Source organism: Mustela nivalis (assembly GCF_964662115.1).
Source record: "Mustela nivalis genome assembly, chromosome: 1".
Classification (NCBI taxonomy): Eukaryota; Metazoa; Chordata; class Mammalia; order Carnivora; family Mustelidae; genus Mustela; species Mustela nivalis.
The window spans coordinates 211,428,544-211,450,560 of record NC_139020.1 but is presented as its reverse complement, the minus strand read 5'-3'; the positions used below and the strand labels follow the sequence as shown (position 1 = coordinate 211,450,560).

The window sequence follows — 22,017 nt, the reverse complement described above, 5'->3', positions numbered from 1 at the left end:
AGGGAAATGGGAAGGGGAGGAGAATCATGAGAGACTATGGACCCTGAAAAACAATCTGAAGGGTTTGAAGGGGTTGGGGATAGGAGGTTGGGGAAGCCAGGTGGTGGGTATTAAGGAGGGCAGGTATTGCGTGGAGCACTGAGTGTGGTGCAAAAACGATGAATTCTGCTACGCTAAAAAGAAATTTTTTTTAAAAAAGGATGAATGTTAAGAGCTGACATGTAGCAAATGCTCAGTGAATTGTAAATTATTATATATAATAAATATAATTCATATAATTATATAATTAATTATGCACAATATCTATAAGTTATAGAATTATTACTAATTCTCTAGATAGGAAAGGCATTAGAGATCGCTGGCTGAGGGGTGCTTAGCACAGTGCCAGGCACATAAAACATTCCTGTTGGTGTTTGTTGCTGTTGTTGTTATTCAACATGGTGACCCCTTCCATGGCCAAGCCTGACCCTGTCCAGCTCTGTCATCTCTCTAGTGCTGCTCTGTGATACCCTCATCCGTGCTGTGTAGAAACCCACCTGCTTTTTTTCTGGCCTCTAAGATCCGTCAGCAGAGTCTTTAAAACTCCACTCATCCTCAGCTCTGTTGTCTCACTAGTGGGTTTTTCCACTGTGGCATTATTTGAGGACGGATAATTTTTTGTCATGGACAACTGTCCTTCACATTGTATAAAGCTTAGCAATACCTCCGGCTTCAACCCACTAGATGCCCGCTAACCACCACCCCTCATCAGGGAAACCAAAACCGGCTCCACATGTGGCCAGGTGTGCCTAGTGAAGTGGAATCGCCCCCAGCAGAGAACCTCTGGCTTAGAGATAGGACAACTGCAAACTGCACAGGTTTTACTCAATTCATCTACCAGACGTATATTCTTAAATTGGATTGAGCTCAGACCCGGCATTAATCCTGGGAGTATCTTACTATTCCTATGTCTCCATACAGGAAAAAAAAAAAATAATATCTCTTGCAATTTCCTGCCATCTTATAGACAACCAATGCCCCCCAAACACCAATATCCCCATCAGTGAAATAGTTTTGGCCACAGGCTCCTGTCAAGAGCTATTTAAGTGTCCAAATAAACCTGGTCTTCCTCTGTCCACTCACACATCCTCACCATGAAGAAGCTGACACCAGCTGAGTTCTAACTGTGTAGAAGACATCTGACTAAGTGTTACATGCTTAACACTTTAATGTCCAACTCCTGGAGATGGGTGGTGGAGATAGTCACACAACAATGGGAATATACTTAATGCCATGAACAGTACACGTAAAAGTAGTAAAAATTGTAAATTTTGTTCTATATATTTTATCACAATAAAAAAAATCTAGGGGTAGGCATTATTTATCTGTATTTTTTGGATGATAAGACATAGACAGGTTCAGAGAAGTGTAGTGACTTGTCCAGCACCACCCAGCAAAGAAGTAACAGCCATAATTTGAACAAAATAGGAATCTGATTCCCAAGTCCCTGTTTTTCCCTTGACATTCGACACACACCTCCCCCACAACTGTAATAGACATTTGAGGATTTGTTGCACATGTTCACATACTCAGTCCTATATGCCCCCAAATTCACCTTTCCTTCCAGGGCACCCAGGTGTACCCCCTGTTATACAAACACCTGGGTTTGGGGGTCTGGGTTGAACAGAAGCCCCTCTGGCAAGTTTCCAACATGGGATTTTACCACTTCCTTTCCCGTTGCCCTCAGTAATGCCAAATTTGGGACCGGGGCGGGGGGGTTGCCTTTGCTGTTGCCGAGTAACCAGGGAAAAGACACTGGCATTATTCACTTCCTGTCACCCATACAAATTTCATATTTCTCCACCATGACCAGGCGTGATCTGGGCCCTTGGTTACCTAACTAATCAGAAGACGGTCTGCAGGACACGGTCACTTATATTGTTTCATTAATCCTCGTCTCCAATCACACCAGCTCAAGGATCCACAGCAGAGCTTACTTGGGAAATAGTTGCCAAGTGAATATATTCTGTTAAGTAAGGGGAGCGATATTTTGGTTGGAACTAGTGTTGTTGGCAAACGGGCTGAGGAAGGGTATGTGACTTAACCTAAACCCACACAGCTACTGAGAAGCTAGGCTAGGATTTGGAAACAACACATCCCCAGATGCTGTCTCTCTCTTGTAGTCAGTGCTCAACTTCTGGGTCCAGGAGGTCAGAACTGAGAACTCCTCTGAGGGGATCACAGCTGTGGATGGCCAGTCCTCAGGAGGGAAGCTGAAGGTGCCCCGATCCCTGCCTGATAGGTTGTTCTGATACCAGCCCCATGACCATCCTCAAGTGCCCAGGTATAGCTGCTTCCAAACGCTTTTAGGGAAGGTCAACATGAGATGACCTTCAACAAGGATGACCTTCTATCTAGAGGCCTGGCCATCGTGGGTTCACAGCAGTGAAGACAGACAAGGAAAGAATAAGCATCCAGTTTAAAACAAGACAACTGCCTGGAGGCTGGCAAATGTCAAAAGAGGTGGACAAGAATTCGTCCTTCCATTCAATACCTGTCCACCTACCTTGTCCACGGGAAACAACACCAGCAGGTCTTCAGATTCATCCTGCCACTAATGTCTAATCTCTAAATCATGCCTGGACCCCTAATATCCCCCACGAGTTCTTGTCCCCACTCCACAGCGTCTGTGGGTAGAGGGAAGGAGCTTTCTCAACACCCCTCATTCTAGGATCATCCCTAATAAAAACCTCTCTGGATTCCAGCATCAAGGGTTTAACCACTGCTGCCTCTGTCTATGCAGGGATACATGTCATCATCTGGGGATGGGGGCTCCAGGGAGACCTGTTGCACAAGAAACCCCTCTGAGTCTCCCTTTCTTCAAGGGAGAAAATTAGTTGCAATGGGAGCCTAGAGCCCCTGGTATTTTGTCTCTGGATCTTGTGGGAAAACATTTACTTGTCTCTCGACGACAGGAAGGGTGAGCAGCACTGATGAAAATAAATGAATGTGCCAGATGTCCAAGTCTTTTTGTTTGGATCTAATTAGGAGGAGGAGAGGAGGGAATCCGTTGCTACACATGGATCCCTTGCTCAAAAAAATAAAATGTCCAGGAAATTTCTTCTGAGTTAAATAATGAATAATGAAGCAGGGATGGTGATAAAACAGGAGGCAGCTTCCCTAAGTTGTGATATTTCTTCCTCTAGATTCCATTCTTTAGGGGCCTCCAAAACTTGGAAGATGCAAAGGTCCAAAGGTAGATGGTCTAGTGCCTGTGAACATGTTATGTGTCACAACCAGATCAGTCTCACAGTATCACCAGTATCACAGGGGAGAGGGCAAAGAACAGAGAGCCAGGCTACCCTAAGCGGGAATGCCCACCGCAGGAAATCACAGGCAAGCCTCCCAAGGCTGAGTGAATTACCAAGAGCGTTGTTGAAACCAAAGCTGAGTCAGGCAGGTGGCAACCCAGTGAAGCCGGAATGGAAGTAGGAATAGTGACATATGTTAAGGACTTGATATGTAGTGGGCAACTACCACCAAATTCCTTGAGCCACACCACCACACTCTACTCCCAAGCCCATAACAGACATTGATAATTGGTCTCATGGCTTTCTACCTCTGAGCCCGGGTGGAACTTCTCAACTCAGCTCACCATACAGCTGGACCTTACAAATTGAGTTTGACATTCACCATGACATCTTTTCAAGCAGATTCTAGACCAGGACTCAAAGCAATTGTGACAGTCTGCATGGAGATAAGAAGATTGCACCAGAAAGTTATTCAACACACTGCTTCCTTCATTGAGAAAGTCTTGCTCTGGAAGAAATGTCAGCTGAACTAAAGTTCAGGTGATATTGTTAATTTATAGTCTGTTTTAAGGTCCTTTTTTCCTCAAAGACCAATACCAGTTCATGGAGTACACTTGGAGTAACACTGCCATAGGCCATGAGTTCCTTTGCAGCAAGGTTCCTGCTATTATTCATTTCTGTATCACTGGTACCCAAAGCACATGGACACGTGGATGTTTATTGAACAGGAAAGTCTGGAGCAGAGAGGATTTGGGAAAAAGAAATCAAGATATGGAGTAGTAGAGAGTGGGTCTTGAATCCTCAGCATCTCACATGGATGGATGGATGGATGGATGGATGGATGGATGGATGGATGGATGGAACAAGCCATGCTTAAAGTTATTTACATCTGAGCCATGTTGTTCTAAAGAACAGAGGAAGGGGGAAAGATGGCAAAGAAATCGTTATCACTCTAGACATGTGCCTCAAACATTAATCCTTTGCACACCACCTTCTTTTTTGCCATCTCCATGTGCCATCTTGTTTTAACAGGTGTCTCCTGTGTAACATTACTTATCCATTCCTGAGAATGAGATGAACATAAAACTGTCACCTGGGACTCTACTTTCCATTATCATAAATGGGAAATGTCATATTTTACATCAACCACAAACTTTCAGTTCCCTGAACTGTAGCTAAAAACCCCTTGTGTTAGGATATTAAATACTTGAAACATTGCTTCCTGTTGACTGCAACATGAACCTATTTGTTTACAGCTGTTTGGTATGAAGTCATGTTTCTCTATCGCTTCCTCTTCCAAGATTTCTTTCACTCCCTCAATTCCCTGAAGACTCACTATAGGACACTGACCTTCGTTTTTGCCAAAATATAGAAAGTGCAGGGGAAGCAAGTTCAGCACAAGCATACAACAGCAGAGAATGACTCACATTGAGGAAGATGTCCTGATAACCTCTCTTAGCATTGGCAATACATGAGATGCACATTCTCCCCGGTTATCAGTTGGCACACTTTCTCTATACGTTGTTTTCTTCGAAATCTTGCATTTCACTTGATGTAAATATAAACTTCCCCTGTGTAACCATAAGCCAGAAAACATTATACTGAGAGATGCATACTTTTTTTTAATTTATTTTTTATTTTCAGCATAACAGTATTCCTTATTTTTGCACCACACCCAGTGCTCCATGCAATCCGTGCCCTCTATAATACCCACCACCTGTACCCTGACCTCCCACCCCCCACCCCTTCAAAACCCTCAGATTGTTTTTCAGAGTCCATAGTCTCTCATGGTTCACCTCCCCTTCCAACTTCCCCCAACTCCCTTCTCCTCTCTAACTCCCCATGTCCTCCATGATATTTGTTATGCTCCACAAATAAGTGAAACCATATAATTGACTCTCTCTGCTTGACTGATTTCACTCAGCATTATCTCTTCCAGTCCCGTCCATGTTGCTATAAAAGTTGGGTATTCATCCTTTCTGATGGAGGCATAATACTCCATAGTGTATATGGACCACATCTTCCTTATCCATTCATCCATTGAAGGGCATCTTGGTTCTTTCCACAGTTTGGTGACCATGGCTATTGCTGTTATAAACATTGGGGTACAGATGGCCCTTCTTTTATGAAGTTTGGGCATTAACATTTGCATTCTGCTGGGTAAAGATTAAGCAAGTGGTCTGATAGATATTACACAGAACATTCCTGTATTTTTCTTGAATCAACTCACTTTACATTGTTTTTTGAATTGACTTAATTTCCTCTTTTTTGCTGATAAGCCATCATCACCTTTTGTCTTTGGAGAACAAAAGGCTAAAATTATGGAAATAGCTATAAACTAATAATAAAACAGCAAGTCTTTTCTCGGTTTTTCTAACTTTTTACTCAAAAAATTTTAAACCTACAGAAAAGTGGAAGGAACGTCCATATACCCTTCACTGATTGTTACTCTTCAGTCACATTGCTTTATCTCTTTATATGCACATAAACACACAAACACACACTTCTTTATTGAGATGGAGTTCACAAAAAGTTAACCATTTTGAAGGGTGCAATTTGGTGGAGTTTAGTACATTCACAGTATCATATACCCATCACCTCGATCTAGTTCTCAAACATTTTTGTCCTCCCAAGGAGACTCCCTGTTCAGGAAGCAGTTGCTCCCATCATCCCAGGCTCTAGCAACCACCAATCTGCGGTCTGTACCCACAAGTTTTACCTATTTCATATAAATAGAATCCTATAATATGTGATCTTTTGTGTCTGAATTCCTTTACTTAGCATGACGTTTTAGAGGTCCACTCATGTTGTAGCATGGTTATGGGCTGAATTCCCTTAAAATTCATATGTTGACATTCTAATGCCCCAACATGACTGTCGTTAGAGATAGGGTCCTTCAAGGAGTAATTAAGTTGAAATGATGTCATTAGGGTTGACCCTAATCCAATATGACTGGGGTCCTTATGCTCAGAGGAGATTAGCCACAACTTCAACAAAATGGTGGACAGGGAAGACCCAGACTTCCTTTCCGGCATGGACACACTGATTCAACAGCAAGGATTGGTTCCCTTTGTGCAAAATTCAGAGACTAGTTGAAGGGCTCCTGCACTACAGTCAAGCGTGAGACCAGCTGCCTTAAAGCCAATAGGAAAGTAGATGGCACTTTCTTCCCATCATGCCTCCCGCATGACAGCAACACACAATCTGGAGGAAGCCCCCAGCTCCTGCTTTGTCCCTGAGAAGGGAAGGAGAGAACTGGACTGTGGTCCTAAGTTCTAAAGTCCTGAGGAGCTGCCTGAGTTTCTGCACTAGGTTTCTGTCTTGCCTGAGTCTGATCACTGATGGAAAAGTGCTTCAGATTGGGAGCCCCTGAGAACAAAGGTGATGATTTGGAAAGCATGCTCTCACTGGCCACAGAGCAAGTGGGGCAAAAAGCCCAAACCCTGGTTTCCTCTGGAGAGAAAGAATTAGAGCATTCATCCAACATTCGGGGTAGCTATCCAAAGGACTGGCTTCTGTGAGAGAGTCTTTTTTGGGGAATCAACCAGACCAAAAAAAAAAAGAAAAAGAAAAAGAAAAGAAAAAACAAAACAAACAAACAAACAAAAAAAAAAGATAAAGAAAAATAAAAAATTATATTAAAAAAAAATTCAAAAAAAAAAAAAAAGATAAGCACAAGCAATAACAACAAAATAAAACCAAACAAAAACTACCATTAAGGAAGTCCCAAGGAAACAGCTCTGCCAGATCACCCTCAATAGAAAACCAAAGTATCAATGAGACTAACTCATGCCGACAGAGCTTCCAATCGTCTTTTTACCCAATAAACCAAACAACAGCTCACACAAGGGACAGAGACCACAACAGTCGTACTGAAAATGAAAGCACTTTGGAGAACGGGCTGAGGGAAGAAGAAATCGAAAAAGAAACTCTTAGTAACATTAGAGCTGTAACTGCCTAGAACTCAGAGGTATAAATAAAAAGACAGTATCTGTGAGGCAAGAAAAAGATTTTCCTTTAAAGAACAAAAAATTACTAGAATTTTTTTTAATGATAGGAGAAATGAAAAATAATAGGATTAAAATATAAAATGTAAGAAGACATCACAAAACTACAAAAGGCACACAGAAAAATAGTGGAGAAATGGTAAATAAATCAGAGAATCCATTTCAGATAGCCCAACATCAAAACAATAGGCATTTCAGGGGCACCTGGGTGGCTCAGTGGGTTAAGCCTCTGCCTTTGGCTCAGGTCATGATCTCAGGATCCTGGGATCGAGCCCCACATCAGGCTCTCTGCTCGGTGGGGAGCCTGCTTCCTCCTCTCTCTCTGCCTGCCTCTCTGCCTACTTGTGATCTCTGTCAAATAAGTAAATAAATCTTGTTTTAAAATGGGCATTTCATTTATCATATGGTTTCTCTTGTAGAGCATAAGGAATAACACGGAGGACATGGGGAGAAGGAGAGAAGTGAGTTGGGGGAAATCGGAGGGGGAGATGAATCTTGAGAGACTCTGGACTCTGAGAAACAAACTGAAGGTTTTGGAGGGGAGAGGGGTAGGGGATGGGTGAGCCTGGTGGTGGTATTAAAGAGGGCACGGATTGCATAGAGCACTAGATGTGGTACATAAACAATGAATATTGGAACACCGAAAAAATAAAACTAAATTTAAAGAATTTTAAAATGTAATAAATAAATAAAATAGGCATTTCAGAAGTATGGAAACATGGAGCAAGAAAATTTCCCTGAACGAAAGTTGTGAATTTCAAGATTGAAAATTGCTCATCAGAATAAACAAAAAGGAAGTACCCTATATGCTCTCAGAGAGAGAAAACAGGTTTCCTACAAAAGTCAAGGATGAGAATGGCCTTGAACTTCTCTTTTTTTTTTTTAAGTTTTTTGTTGTTTTTGTTGTAAAGGTTTTACTTATTTGGGAGAGAGAGAGCGCATGCACACAAGCAGGGGGACGGGCAGGCAGAGGGAGAGAGTGAAGCAGGCTTCCCGCTGAGCAGGGAGCCCAGTGTGGGGCTCAATCCCAGGACTTCAGAATTATAACCTGAGCCGAAGGCAGACACTTAACTGACGGAGCTGCCCAGGTGCCCGCCCCTCTAGGGTGGCCTTGAACTTTTCAACAGGAACACTGTTATGCTAGAATGCAATGCAGTGATCTTTTAAAATGCTCTGGGAAAATTAATTGCAACCTAGAATTCTATAGCTGGTCAAACAACCGTGTAAGTATAAGAATAAAATAGCATTTTTTTTTAGACCTGAAGAGTTTTTCTTCCAATCTGTCTCCTCTGCACTTACTCAGGGAGCATGCGTGCCACCTAAATAAGCATCAACCTAAAGAGAAGAAAGAGACGATTCAACCTGAGAGAGAATCTCTAGAGTGATGGTGAGGGGGAGATCCTGGCTCGGCCAGAAGCAAGTCAACCTCCAAAAGAGGTTTCTTCGAGATTAAACTGGTAGAACATTTTAGGTGTTTGAAAGTTTTGAGAGGCTATTTACATAAATGTGAAAGTTTAAGATTAAAAAAAAAAAAAAAAAAAAAAAAACCTCCAAAACAGAAAAAGATTGTTTCTTACCAACATTCCTGGCCAAAAGTCACCTGCTGATACAGCAACACCTGCATAGAAGCCTGTGTGAGGACACACAGATAGTGGGACTGGCTCCGTCATACCTGGAGAGGCTACCTCACCAAAACCACACAGTGTCGTGCACTTAACCCACAAAGATGATGTCAAATATCCAGGTGCTTGGTCTGCAGGCTGGGAAAATGGGCCCCGGACCTTCATAGAGCTATGCATCCAGTTTGCACAAGACACAGGTGAAGGACACATCTCTGCTGGTTCCTTCCCTACCTTGCTCTGAAGTCCGCTGAGCTAGAGACACACACCCATAGCTCTCCTTGTCTCGCAGTGACTCCTGATAAACCTTCCTGGAATGACACATTCCTAGAATGTGTCATAATTGGGGAGCCCACCAGCTCCTTCTCCATCCAAGCCATGGTGACATAACTAACCATCAAGGGATGGAGGTTCTGGGGGAAGGTATTACATCAAAAGCTTCTTCTGCTTCTCCTTCCTATGGAAGAGAATGGCAGTGGAATCAGGTGCCCTGCATCTCAAATTTGTCCCAGGAGAGCATGAGAAAACAATGAACTTCAGCTCTTAATGGACCACAGGAATGGTGAAGGGAACACTGCGTGGTTAACCGAGAGGTGCTGGGCAGGGCCATCCAAACACCACTAAGTATTCCAAGTAGAAGGATGAGCAAAGGAGTCTGTTTTAAGATATTGGTTTACTATGATCTGAGCAGGTGAGGCCAACAGGTTAGGAGAGCACTACCATTGAAAAGTCAGCTTGTTACAGCTCCCAAGAGGAGGGATTGCGGGATGCTCTTGGGAGCGCCTCAGAGAGACTGCAGGGTCAGGCAGGAGACAGAAGGAGCGAGGGGGAGATGTGGGCGATGCAGAGCATCCAGGTTTAGGACTGGTTCGTTTGAATAAGTTCAGTGGTCTCTGGGACACAGGGGCTGTCCCTTATTGTCTGGGGTCAGCAGAGGGAGACGGTGCAAAGTGTGAAAGCCCCACAGAGGAAGAGGTAGGGAGTCTGGGCTCTGGATTCGTTGGTTTGGCCGTGAAAGGTGCATTGAACACGCATTGAACAGTGAGGTGTGTACTATCTCTAGGAATCAGCTGGCCCTGGTGGGAGGCGGGGTGGGGCAGAGATGTCAAAGCATCAAAAATATAGATAAAAAAGGCGTGATCAATACAACGTTCCTATTTGTTCTCCAGGGTTTATGGCAAGGCTTCTCAGGTAATCAGCGATGCTCGGCACTGAACACACGGTACACTCACCCACGAGCTTTTTAAAAACGTGATGCTCAGGCCACACTGCGGGTCAAGTGAGTCAGCATTGCTGGGGAGTCGGACCTCCGAGCTGAAGAATGAACACAGCTGCTGATGTGTCCCTGCAAAAGTGGCATTTCGCCATGTGAAAAACACCCCCAGTTCAACAACATGATCCTCTCTTAGGGAGGGAGGTCCACAGAGGGCTACAGTGAGTTTGTTGTTTTCATTGCTTATGTTGGATGCTAAGTACACACAAGCACTTGAGATTGTGTGTATGTGGGTGTGTGTGTGCGCGCCTGTGTGTGTGTGTGATTCTCTCTGTGTGTGTGCATGTACAGTCAATCCCCATTATTCGCAGAGTCCATATTTGAGAATTCACCTACTTAAATTTATTTGGAATCACAAACTCAGTACTGCTGGGACTCTCGTGGTCATTTCCAGACACGCACAGAGTTGCCTACATGCTCCTTCCCAGCTGAGAGCCAACAAGACAACACTCTGCCTTCTTGTTGTGTTCTCATACCATAAGCAAGTGTCCTTTTCATGACCTGTTTAGTGCCCCGGGTTTCACAGTTTTGTCCTTTCTGCCTGTGGTTTCACTGTTTAAATTGGCCAGAAGCCTTGTGCCACACTGCTGCCTAGGTTTCCCACACACAAGATGACTTTGGGGTGCCTTGCCGAGAAAATGTGCGTGCTAGACAAGCCTCATTCAGGTGTGAGGTGTAGCAACCTAGGTTGTGAGTTCAGTGTTAGTAAGATCAATGATATATATTAACTGTGTCTCTAAACAGAATCACAGAGTTATGTCTTGAATGGTTGAAGAAAATGTTATAACACGTTCAACTTTGTAAACCATACCAACGGCAGTAAAGAAACTCGACCACTGATTACCTGAGCAGTCTTGCCATAAACCCCGGAAGACAAATAGGAGAACTGTATGAGTCATGTCTTTTATTCAGTATTTTTCCAGCTTTATGGAGATGAAACTGACATGCAACATTGTGTTAGGTCAAGGTGTACAATGGTAGATACTCTGACATACTGCAAATTAATTACCACCAGATGTTTCCCATCTCATAATCACTATTTTTGTGGTGAGAAATTTGGAGATCGACTCTCTTAGAAGCTTTGAACTATATATACAGTATTGTCAACTATAGTCACTTCTGTACATTAAATCACCAGAACTTACTCATTTGATTCTCCAGAACTTACTCATAACTGGAAGTTTGTACCCTTTGACCAACACCTCATTGGTAACCACCGTTCTACTCTCTGTTTCTGCAAATTCAGCTTTGTTAGAGTCCATATATAAGTGAGATCACAGGGTTTGTCTTTCCCTGTCTTACTCATTTAGAAAAATGTCCTCAAGTGTCATCTGTGTTGCACAAATGGCGGGAGTGCCTTCTTTCTCATGGCTGGATAACATTTCTATATCTGTACAGTGAGAAGTCTTTCATCTCCCAGATGTCCACAGGGTTCCAGACAATGCTTCTCAAAGTGAAATCGGCCACCCACGTGGGAGCTCATTAGGAATCCAGATTCTCTGCAGGGCTCTGGACCTGCTCAATCAGAACCTCTGGGCAAGACTAGAACTCTGTGTTTTAGCAAGCCCTCCTAGAGATTCTTCTTCTTTTTTCAAAGATTTTATTTATTTATTTGATAGAGATCGCAAGTAGGCAGAGAGGCAGGTGGGGGTGGGGAGTGGTGGCGGGGAGGCAGGCTCCCTGCTGAGCAGAGAGTCCAATGCGGGGCTCCACCCCAGGACCCTGAGATCATGACCTGAGCCGAAGGCAGAGGCTCAACCTACTGAGCCACCCAGGTGCCCCTGTTTTTCCATCTTAAAGTGACTTCTTCATAGGGATCCAAGTCTGGGGTGCAGCCAGAACACAGGGATTCTTTTTTAAGTTCCTCCCGTAAGCCTAAGCTGTAGCCAAGGGTACGAATCCCTGAACAAGTGAGCCAAGGACTTAGCAGTCCAAGAAGCTGGTGGTCTTGGGCGCCCTCCCTTGGCAGGAAGCTGTACAACTGGACGCGGCGACCACAGACGCAGGTGGAAGAAGGCACCGCCCAGGCAGGTTTCAGATATGCCCAGTGCACAGATCTGCAGTCTGGGGCCGGGGGAGCCCTTTCAAGAGAAATGCCTAATTCCTAATTTCTAATTCTAAATCCCTAATTCCACTGCAGAGCTGGGGTTGAGATGTTTCCACTTACTGGTTGCTCACACACACAACAAAGTTCACAGTATCTGCAGTTTTGTATAAATCTTCACAAAGCAAGATGTACCAGCCACTGACCTAAACACTTCTCAGATAACTCGTCCATCCCTCTAGCTGCCCCTTGAAGCCAGTACTATTATTACCTCTAGCTAACAGGGAAGCTGAGGCACAGAGAGATTCAACATTTACCTCACTGTAAAAGTGGGAGCAGAGATCTGGGTTCAAAACCTGCTCTTGTGTCATCCCAGCTGTGTGACATCGGGCAGATTAATTCACCTCTCTGAGCCTTTATTTCCCCCATCAGAAGAAATGAACATAATACCCTCAAGATCCAGTGAGAATTTACGTGACCCCCAACCCGAATTATCATCAACCATCCCTCTCACTTGCCATGATGATTCTGTAAAAGGGGAAAAGTGTTTATTTTTTTCCTAAATGGCTGTAACCTAAATTCACCAAAATACTCTTCCAGGAGGTCAAGGGTCCATCCTTGAAGATGTGTTGAACGAGGGGGAATAATAGAAAGTGCCTCCCCTTCTGCACGCAGCCGCATCACTAGTGATACCAAAGTCTGGGCTCTGAACAGTATCTATTCAATTCTTTATGTAACAGTCTGTCTGAACTAAACATGTTTTCCTTACATGATGATGCTTCAAACTCTATCAGAACCCCACACTCATTACAATAGCTATAGCTAAAAAGAAAAAAAGGGGGCACCTGAGTGGCTCAGACAGTTAAGCATCTGCCTTCCGTTCAGGCTCAGCTCATGATCTCAGGGTCCTGGGATCAAGCCCCATTGTCAGGCTTCCTGCTCAGGGAGAGTCTGCGTCTCTCTCCTCACTCCTGCTCTTTCTCTCTCTCTAATAAAAAATAAAATCTTTAAAAATAAATAAATAAAAAGAAAAAATGGGGAGGCAAAACAAGTGTTAAGAATGCGGAGGAACTAGAAACTTCTATCTTGCTAATGGGAGTGTCAAATGGTGCAACCACTATGGAGAAGAACGTGATGGTCTCTCAAAATATTCCCATATTTTTAAGATTTTTATTTATTTATTTGAGAAAGAGAGATCACAAATAGGCAGAGAGGCAGGCGGGGGGGGGGGGGGGCAGGCTCCCTGCTGAGCAGAGAGCCCAATGCAGGGCTCGATCCCAGGACTCTGGGATCATGACCTGAGCCGAAGGCAGAGGCGCCCATCTCAAAGAAAGATGGTGAGAGCCAGGGGCTGGGGGAGGAGATGGGATTTGGTGTTTCATGGGGACAGAATTCATTTCTTGCACCCACATCATGCAAAAGGGGGTGTATTTGAGAGGAAGGAATTGTCTCAACTAAGAACAGCAAGCTCCACGGCAGATCGGGAGGATTGCCTCAAAATCCACTTCTAGGGGCACCTGAGTGGCTCAGTGGGGTTAAGCCTCTGCCTTCGGCTCAGGTCATGATCCCTGGGTCCTGGGATCGAGCCCCACATCAGGGTTCCTGCTCAGCAGGGAGCCTGCTTCCCTTCCTTTCTCTCTGCCTTCCTCTGTCTCTGCCTGCCTTTCTGCCCTCTGTCAAATAAATAAACAAAATCTTTTTTAAAAAATCCAGTTCTTGAAAGACGTTGCTGTGGCTGATATCGAAGAGGTCACTGCCTATGTTCTTTCAAGATATGTCTCCAAAGGCAAAGGAAACAAAAGCAAAGATGAACTTTTGGGACTTTATCAAGATCAAAAGCTTCTGCACAGCAAAGGAAACAGTCAACCAAACAAAGAGGCAACCCACGGAATGGGAGAAGATATTTGCAAATGGCAGTACAGACAAAAGGCTGATATCCAGGATCTATAAAGAACTCCTCAAACTCAACACACACAAAACAATCATATAAAAAATGGGCAGAAGATATGAACAGACACTTCTCCAATGAAGACATACAAATGGTATCAGACACATGAAAAAATGTTCATCATCACTAGCCCTCAGGGAGATTCAAATTAAAACCACATTGAGATACCACCTTACACCAGTTAGAATGGCCAAAATTAGCAAGACAGGAAACAACATGTGTTGGAGAGGATGTGGAGAAAGGGGAACCCTCTTACACTGTTGGTGGGAATGCAAGTTGGTGCAGCCACTTTGGAGAACAGTGTGGAGATTCCTCAAGAAATTAAAAATAGAGCTTCCCTATGACCCTGCCATTGCACTCCTGGGTATTTACCCCAAGGATACAGATGCCGTGAAAAGAAGGGCCATCTGTACCCCAATGTTTATAGCAGCAATGGCCACGGTCGCCAAACTGTGGAAAGAACCAAGATGCCCTTCAACGGACAAATGGATAAGGAAGATGTGGTCCATATACACTATGGAGTATTATGCCTCCATCAGAAAGGATGAGTACCCAACTTTTGTAGCAACATGGACGGGACTGGAAGAGATTATGCTGAATGAAATAAGTCAAGCAGAGAGAGTCAATTATCATATGGTTTCACTTATTTGTGGAGCATAGCAAATAGCATGGAGGACATGGGGAGTTAGAGAGGAGAAGGGAGTTGGGGGAAATTGGAAGGGGAGGTGAACCATGAGAGACTATGGACTCTGAAAAACAACCTGAGGTTTTTGAAGGGGTGAGTGGTGGGAGGTTGGGGAACCAGGGGGTGGGCATTAGAGAGGGCATGGATTGCATGGAGCACTGGGTGTGGTGCAAAAACAATGAATACTGTTACATTGAAAAAAATAAATTAATTTAAAAAAATCCACTTCTAGTGGTGTTAAGTATCACCTGTTAGTTAAAACAAATAAATTAAATGTGTGCGTGCCCATGTGTGTATGTGTGTGTGTGTGTGTGTGTGTGGCGATAGAAATTGCCAGGATTAGTGCAGAATAGGTCACAGGAATATGGAAGTAAGAAGGCTTCATTTCCCAGTTGTGTCCAGATTTAATCCCGGCCAGAGTTTTTAACCAATTTTGTGTGCAATCTCATACACGTTTTTTGAAATGTTCACTTACTCAGCTATTAATGACAGGCCGTGAACTTCCCCTCACCCCTCTTTATTGAGACATAATTGACATTTAACACTGTGTGAGTTTAAGGTGTGCAGTGTGTTGATTTGATGCACCTGTATATTGTAAACCGATTAGCACTGAAAATAGAATTACCAAAAAAAAAAAAAGAAAATAGAATTACCAGGGGCACCTGGGTGGCTCAGTCTGTTAAACGTCTGCCTTTGGCTCACGTTATGATCCCCGGGTCCTGGAATCGAGCCCTGAGTTGGGCTCAGCAGGGAGCCTGCTTCTCCCTCTGCCCTTCTCCCGGCCCGTGCTCTTTCTCTCAAATAAATAAATAAAATATTTTTTAAAAATAGAATTATCATATAATCTGGCAATGCCAATTCTGGATATAAACCCAAGAGAATTGGAAGCAGGGACTTGGAGAGGTATTTGCACAACCAAGTTCACAGCAGCATTATTCACAATAGCTGAAATATGGAAGCAATCCGAGTGTCCCTCAACAGATGAGTGGGTAAGCAAAATGTTGTGTATGCATGCAATGGAATATTATTTAGCCTTAAAAAGGTTCTGCCTTGTCCCCTTTATCTTACTGAAAGCTCCTTTTTGGATCCCGCAGAGACCCCTGCCCAACCAAAAGGAAGCAGAAGAAATCCCTACCAGGAAGGCAGACATCCCCCTTCATGGCCATCACCATGTGGTAGAGAGAAGGAAGAGAAATCAGGGAAGGCTTTCAAGAGGAGGTGATGTCTTGCCGAGATCAGAAGAGACAAATGGGGCCGGGAGACTGGTTCCTGGTATCAGGCAGAGCAGGGTCAAAGAACAGTAGAGGGATGTCTGTGTCTCTCCTTACCTCACCGCCCACCCCAGACAGGCTTCTGTTTCCTTTAGGAAACCAGAAAAGCCACACCAGCTACGCGACCAGCTTCTGATTAATATTCTAACGGTTAGTATTTTAAATTTATTTTAAGACTAAATTCTAAGGAGGGCTGTGACTAGCTCTCCCTTACCGTGCTATAAAGAGCTTCCAAGGGAAGCAGCAAGAGAAGGATTCTTGGGTCTTACTGGGCTCTGGGTCAGGGAGCTGGATCAGAGATCTCTCCTCCGGCACCCTCTAGCCTCCTCTTTGGGGGAATCCAGAACAGGTGAGTATTCTGGGAGCTTTCTGGGGCAGGGAGGAGCTCATCCTCATCTCCTCCCTTGCATTGTGAAATCTTCTGAAGGCAGCAGCAGGCAAGGTGATGTCATAGACCACTGACCAGGCCCCTCTCCCTGCCTCTGCCTGCCCCTGGTCAGCCTGAGCCTTTTCTCCTCACACCCCTGCACTCCAGAGGGTAGGATCAGCCTCTCCAAGCAGCTGACCAGCTTCCCTGCAGCCATGGAAGCCAATCAGTCCAGCTGCAGGAAGCCCCAGCCTTCCCCAGAGGCCTCCAGGCCTGGCGTGAACCCCAACTCAATCCTGGCGAAGAAGACCCCGCAGCAGGAGCCCCCCAGCATGGTGGGTGACAGGTTGCCCCCAAGGACCGGCGCGGTGGTCATTGACATGGGCACGGGTACCTGTAAGATGGGCTTCGCAGGGCAGGCCCGGCCCACCTACACCGTGACCACCGTCGTGGGCTACCAGCCCAAGAAGCCGGCCACCAATGAGCAGCAGGTGCTGGAGACGTTCATCGGCGAGGCCGCCCGCAGGCGCCCAGAGCTGACCCTGGTGCAGCCCGTGCGGAACGGCATCGTGGTGGACTGGGACGCGGCCGAGCTCATCTGGCGCCACCTGCTGGAGCACGACCTCCGCGTGGCACCCCAGGACCACCCGCTGCTGTTCTCCGACCCGCCCTTCAGCCCCACCACCAACCGCGAGAAGCTGGTGGAGGTGGCCTTCGAGTCGCTCTGCTCCCCTGCCATGTACGTGGCTTCCCAGTCGGTGCTGTCCGCCTATGCGCACGGGAGGATCAGCGCGCTGGTGGTGGACACCGGCCATGGGGTCACCTGCACGGTGCCCGTCTTTCAGGGCTACAACCTGCCCCACGCCACCGAGCGCCTGGACCTGGCAGGCACGCACCTGACCGCCTTTCTGGCGGAGATGCTGCTCAGCTCGGGCTTGCCGCTGGGCCAGCAGGACCTGGACACGGTGGAGAACATCAAACACCGCTACTGCTACGTGGCCCCCGACTTCCTCAAGGAGCAGGCCCGGCCGGAGCAGGAGTACCAGCAGACCCTGCAGCTGCCCGACGGGCGGACCGTCACGCTGGGCAAGGAGCTGTTCCAGTGCCCCGAGCTGCTATTCAGCCCCCCCGAGATGCCGGGGCTGGTGCCCGTGGGTATCCCCGCCATGGCCAAGCAGAGCCTTCACAAGGTGCCCCTGGAGGTGCGGGCCGACGTGGCCCAGAACGTGCTGCTCTGCGGGGGCTCCTCACTCTTCCAGGGGTTCGAGGGCCGCTTCCGGGCCGAGCTGCTGCGCAGTCAGCCCCCGGAGGCCCACGTGGTGGTGGCGGCGCAGCCCACCAGAAACTTCTCGGTATGGATCGGGGGCTCCATCCTGGCTTCGCTGCGCGCCTTCCAGTCCTGCTGGGTCCTGCGGGAGCAGTATGAGGAGCAAGGGCCCCACATCGTGTACCGCAAATGCTACTGACTCCAGGCGGCGGAGTTGCGGGTGGGGAGGTGGGGGGGGGGGCAGTAAAGCTTCCCATACCCGGCCAACTCCCTTCTGCCTTACTGCAGGGCCCCAGCCTGGTCCACTCCTGACCCACCCAGACTCTCCTTGGGTTCTGACCTCACCGAGTTCCACCTCCGAGACATCCTGGTTCTGTCCTGCCCTAACTCATCTGCCATGATCCAACCCCAGAGACACCCAGCTCTGACTCCCAAAACCCACCTTCCTTGTGATCAACTCACAACACACCACCTTGTCCTAACCCTATCAAACCCACCTCCCCTGATCCCTCCCCAAAAGCACTCTTAGGCTGGGACCACTTGCCAAGGCTATCCCCAGGACCTCCCTAGTTTCTCATGCCCTAATCTCACCCCAATGATCTATTCCTTTTATATAAATCTCCCCTCAAGTTTTCCCTGGGCTCTAAGCCCAGAATTCAGTCCCTATGTCATGCAAGGACCCCCAACCCATCTCCATGACCTGTTCCTCCCCCAAGGAACCTGTACAAAGTGTTCTAACCTCCATAAATGTCCCAACCCCTAAGACTTCCCCCATTTCTAATCCCCCAAACATACCCCCAAGAGCCACTTGCCAAGATACCCCTAGTTCAAGCACCTCAAATCCACCCTGCAGTGGTTTTCCCTGCCTGGTTATCCAAAGTTCTCCTATACCCTGATATTCTGAGCATCCCCCCAACAAGTGTCAAAACTCCATACCCACCACAAAGACCATGTTCTGACCCTCAAGGGTGTCTCCTACAATGACTCCCTAAAGGATTCTCCAGTGTCCAAAGCCCATTCTCCAAATTCCACCCACCCCCCTAACTCTGCCCTCCCTGCATGATTTGTTCTCCCAGATTCATTCCTTCCATCCCACACCCACGGCCCTACCCATACCCCCCCCCCAAAGAACAGCATGTTCTGAATCCCCAGACCCTCAGGACAGCACCACTGCTCTCAGCTCACCTCCTTGCTCTATGTCTCCCACATGGCCTGCCTTACAATGTACCTCTTACTCCCTTTCCTCATCCCTTCAAGTCCTCCTAGGAAGGTTCCGGTCCCCAGCACCATCCCATGATCACCCCACTAATGCCCCAGGCCCTCTCCTGTGTCCTGAACCCCCCCCAACTCCCTCCCCAAAGCCACTCTCCTAGTATGGCCCCATGATGGACACCCAGGACATTCTACTCCAGGTTTTTCGGACTCTCCAGAAACCAGCCCCCCAGGGCGCCATCCCATTAGTTGAGACACCAACAGCCAGCAACATTCTTGAGGAATGCCCAGCCTACAATGACCCTGGGGCAGATACCCCAGGGGGCTCCTCTTGCCCCCCACACAGGTCCCCAGGGACCAACTGTCCCAGACTGTCCTCCCACAGAGGGTGGGCATTCTCCCCACAAGTCATCCCGGGTCCTCTGTCCTCCCTGCAACCTTGTCCTTGGCTACCCCGAGCCCCTGCAGGAGGCAGGACGCTTTGCCTTCATACCGTCCAGCACAACCTAAAGAATGTCAGGAATCGGGGCGCCTGGGTGGCGCAGTGGGTTAAGCCTCTTCCTTCAGCTCGGGTCATGATCTCAGGGTCCTGGGATCGAGCCTCGCATCAGGCCCCCTGCTCAGCGGGGAGCCTGCTCCCCCTTCTCTCTCCCTGTCAAATAAATAAACAAAATATTAAAAAAAAAAAAAAAAAAAAAAGAATGTCAGGAATCCCAGCCTGCAGCCTGGACCCATCTTCCCAGCTTACCTATAAAATAAGCACAAGCTACCAGAGCTCATCCACGTCCACACTGGGTCCTCATCTCCCTCAGTCCAAGGAAGCATTCATTCGTCCATCCAATCACTCCATATTTACTGAGCTTCTCTGTCTCTTTCTCCCCAAATCTCTCTGACTCTATTTTTGGTTTTTATTTGCTCCCTTGGATACCTCTTTCTCTCCCTGTCTCTTTCCCCTCTCTCATTCCCTCCCCCCTCAGTCTGACTCACCTGTCAGCACTCTTCTTGTGCAGGAATTTTCAGGAGTGGACGCTCATTTCTTTGTGGAGCACTGAGACCACCCACCCCCCTCTCCACCCCTGCATCTGCCGTCAGACAATGATGAGGGCCTCAATGAATGAGGGCCCTGGTTAGCCCCACCCACCATGTCCCACAAGGGACTGGGGTCTAGGCAGGGGCTCCGGTCCCATTCCTGGCCCATGAGTGGTCCTCAGCTGGGGGGACAGCCCCCTAGTCAGGCCAGGATCTCCAGATCACAAACACTGGATGTTGGGCCCCTTGCCTCACCTCCTCACCAGGCAGGCCCCCAGGAGGTTACAGGTAATGAGGAGAAACTCCTCGTTCGTCCCACAAGGGGGCACCACCTCCAAGCTCCCGGCACTGCAAATGGCGTCACCTTTAGAACCACAAAGATAGCAGCAAACCGCTCCTCCCCACACCTCAGGAGGGACCCACCCCACACAGCGGTGCAGGGCATTGCCAGCCACACTCTAGAAGGGATGTGGGACAGGCTGGGTCTCTGATGCTACAGGAAGTGAGGAGGATGCAGAACCCCCACCACTTCTGGGCAGCTGGGTGGACTCTCATTGAGATCAGACGGAGCTCCCCCAACTCCCAACCTTCCCTGTTGCAGAAATTTTCTCTAGAGCCCTTGTGACACGTGCCCCTCCCTTTTGCACACTCCCAGGGATAGGAAGCACATTACCTCAAGCCTGCTGTTCGAAATCTCACCTCCTCCCTGGAATGGGAGGTAAACCTCTGCATTCTCTGACTGCCACCACCCCCCAGTGGAGGGCTGAGAGCACCAGAGACCCTGATCCTCCCTGTGCCCACACACATCCCTGGAGTCTGCTCTTCCGTGTGGATCAGGGGCCCCATCCTGGCACAGACTGTGTGCATTCCTGTCCTGGGTCCCATGACAGCCATACAGGCAGCTGGGGCTCTGTATCATGCACGGCAAGAGTAGGGTTTAAGGAGATATGTGTGTACCCAGGTGACATGAGGTGAGCCTGTGATGGTTAATTTTGTGTGTCAGCTTGGCTAGGCCATGGTACCCAGATGTTTGACTAAACACCGTTCTAAATGTTGCTGTGAAAGGTATTTTTAAAAGATTTATTTATTTGAGAGAGGGGTGGGAGAGAGAATCTCAAGTAGATTCCACACTGAACTTGAAGCCTGATGCAGGGTTCTGTTCCACAACCCTGACATCATGACCTGAACCAGATCAAGAGTAGGTTGCTTAGCTGACTGAACCACTCAGGCACCCCAGTAGAGGTATTTTTTTAGATGAGATTAAGATTTAAATCAATAGACTTTGAGTAAAACATTACCCCCTATAGTGTGGGTGGGCTTCATCTAATCAGTTGAAGGCCTTAAGAGAACAAAAACTAAGTTCCCCTCAAGAAAGAAGGAATTTTGCCAGCAGACTACCTCCGGGTTCAAACTGCAACTCTTCCTGGGTCCCCAACCTTCCAGCCGACTCTACAGATTTTGTGTCAGCCTCCACAATCCCATGGCTCACCCCTTAAAATAAACCTGTCTTTCACTATATATGCATCTTCTTGGTTGTGTTTCTCTGGAGAATCCTAAGAGATATGCCAAGCCCCCTTCCTTCCTCAGGACTTTTGTACTTGCTATTCCCTGAACTCAGAGTGCTCCTTCTCACTTCTCAGCTTATCAAAGGTAGCCCCTTTCTCAGCATGACACGGAGCCCAGGATCCATAAAGGGAATGATGAAGGCAGTTGACTTCATGTAAACATCAAAAAAAGAAAAATCTGCAAAGTAAAAATCACCCTAAACAAAGTTAAGACAAATGATAATTTTTTAGAAAAGCAAATAATACATAATTTTTAAATGACAAATGGAGAAAACTACAACTCATAACATTAGGGAGCATGTCCACAATATGTAAAGAGCTCTTGGAAAGAATCAATACGAAAAATACTACAACAGTTAGCAAAGGATATGAACCTTAAGTTCACAGAGAAAGAAAGACAAGGGGTTCTTTGACCCAAGAGAATATACGCAGTCTCATAA

The 22,017-nt window shown here is 46.9% G+C and overlaps 2 protein-coding genes across 7 annotated transcripts in view; one reads left to right on the top strand and one right to left on the bottom strand.

Annotated features, from left to right (window-relative positions):
- The window catches only part of LOC309856702 (methyl-CpG-binding domain protein 3-like 2B), a 33,538-nt gene extending 17,018 nt beyond the window's left edge, over window positions 1-16,520 (bottom strand). For 2 of the 6 annotated variants that reach the window (XM_082718105.1, XM_082718109.1), the window contains exons 1-2: window positions 16,352-16,520; window positions 4,718-4,861 (exon numbers count right to left, since the gene is read on the bottom strand). In XM_082718105.1, coding sequence (XP_082574231.1) covers window positions 4,718-4,774 — 57 coding nt within the window. In that variant the 5' untranslated portion in view covers window positions 4,775-4,861; window positions 16,352-16,520. Of the gene's footprint in view, window positions 1-4,717; window positions 4,862-16,001; window positions 16,136-16,351 lie in introns of all 6 variants that reach the window. The other 4 variants (XM_082718106.1, XM_082718107.1, XM_082718108.1 and 1 more) reach the window with 4 other exon arrangements.
- Window positions 16,521-16,620: 100 nt separating this feature from the next.
- On the top strand, window positions 16,621-18,032 carry ACTL9 (actin like 9). The gene has a single exon (XM_082726541.1). It carries the CDS (start codon window positions 16,720-16,722, stop codon window positions 17,968-17,970), a length of 1,251 nt encoding a protein of 416 aa, XP_082582667.1. The 5' UTR covers window positions 16,621-16,719; the 3' UTR covers window positions 17,971-18,032.
- Window positions 18,033-22,017: the final 3,985 nt, after the last annotated feature.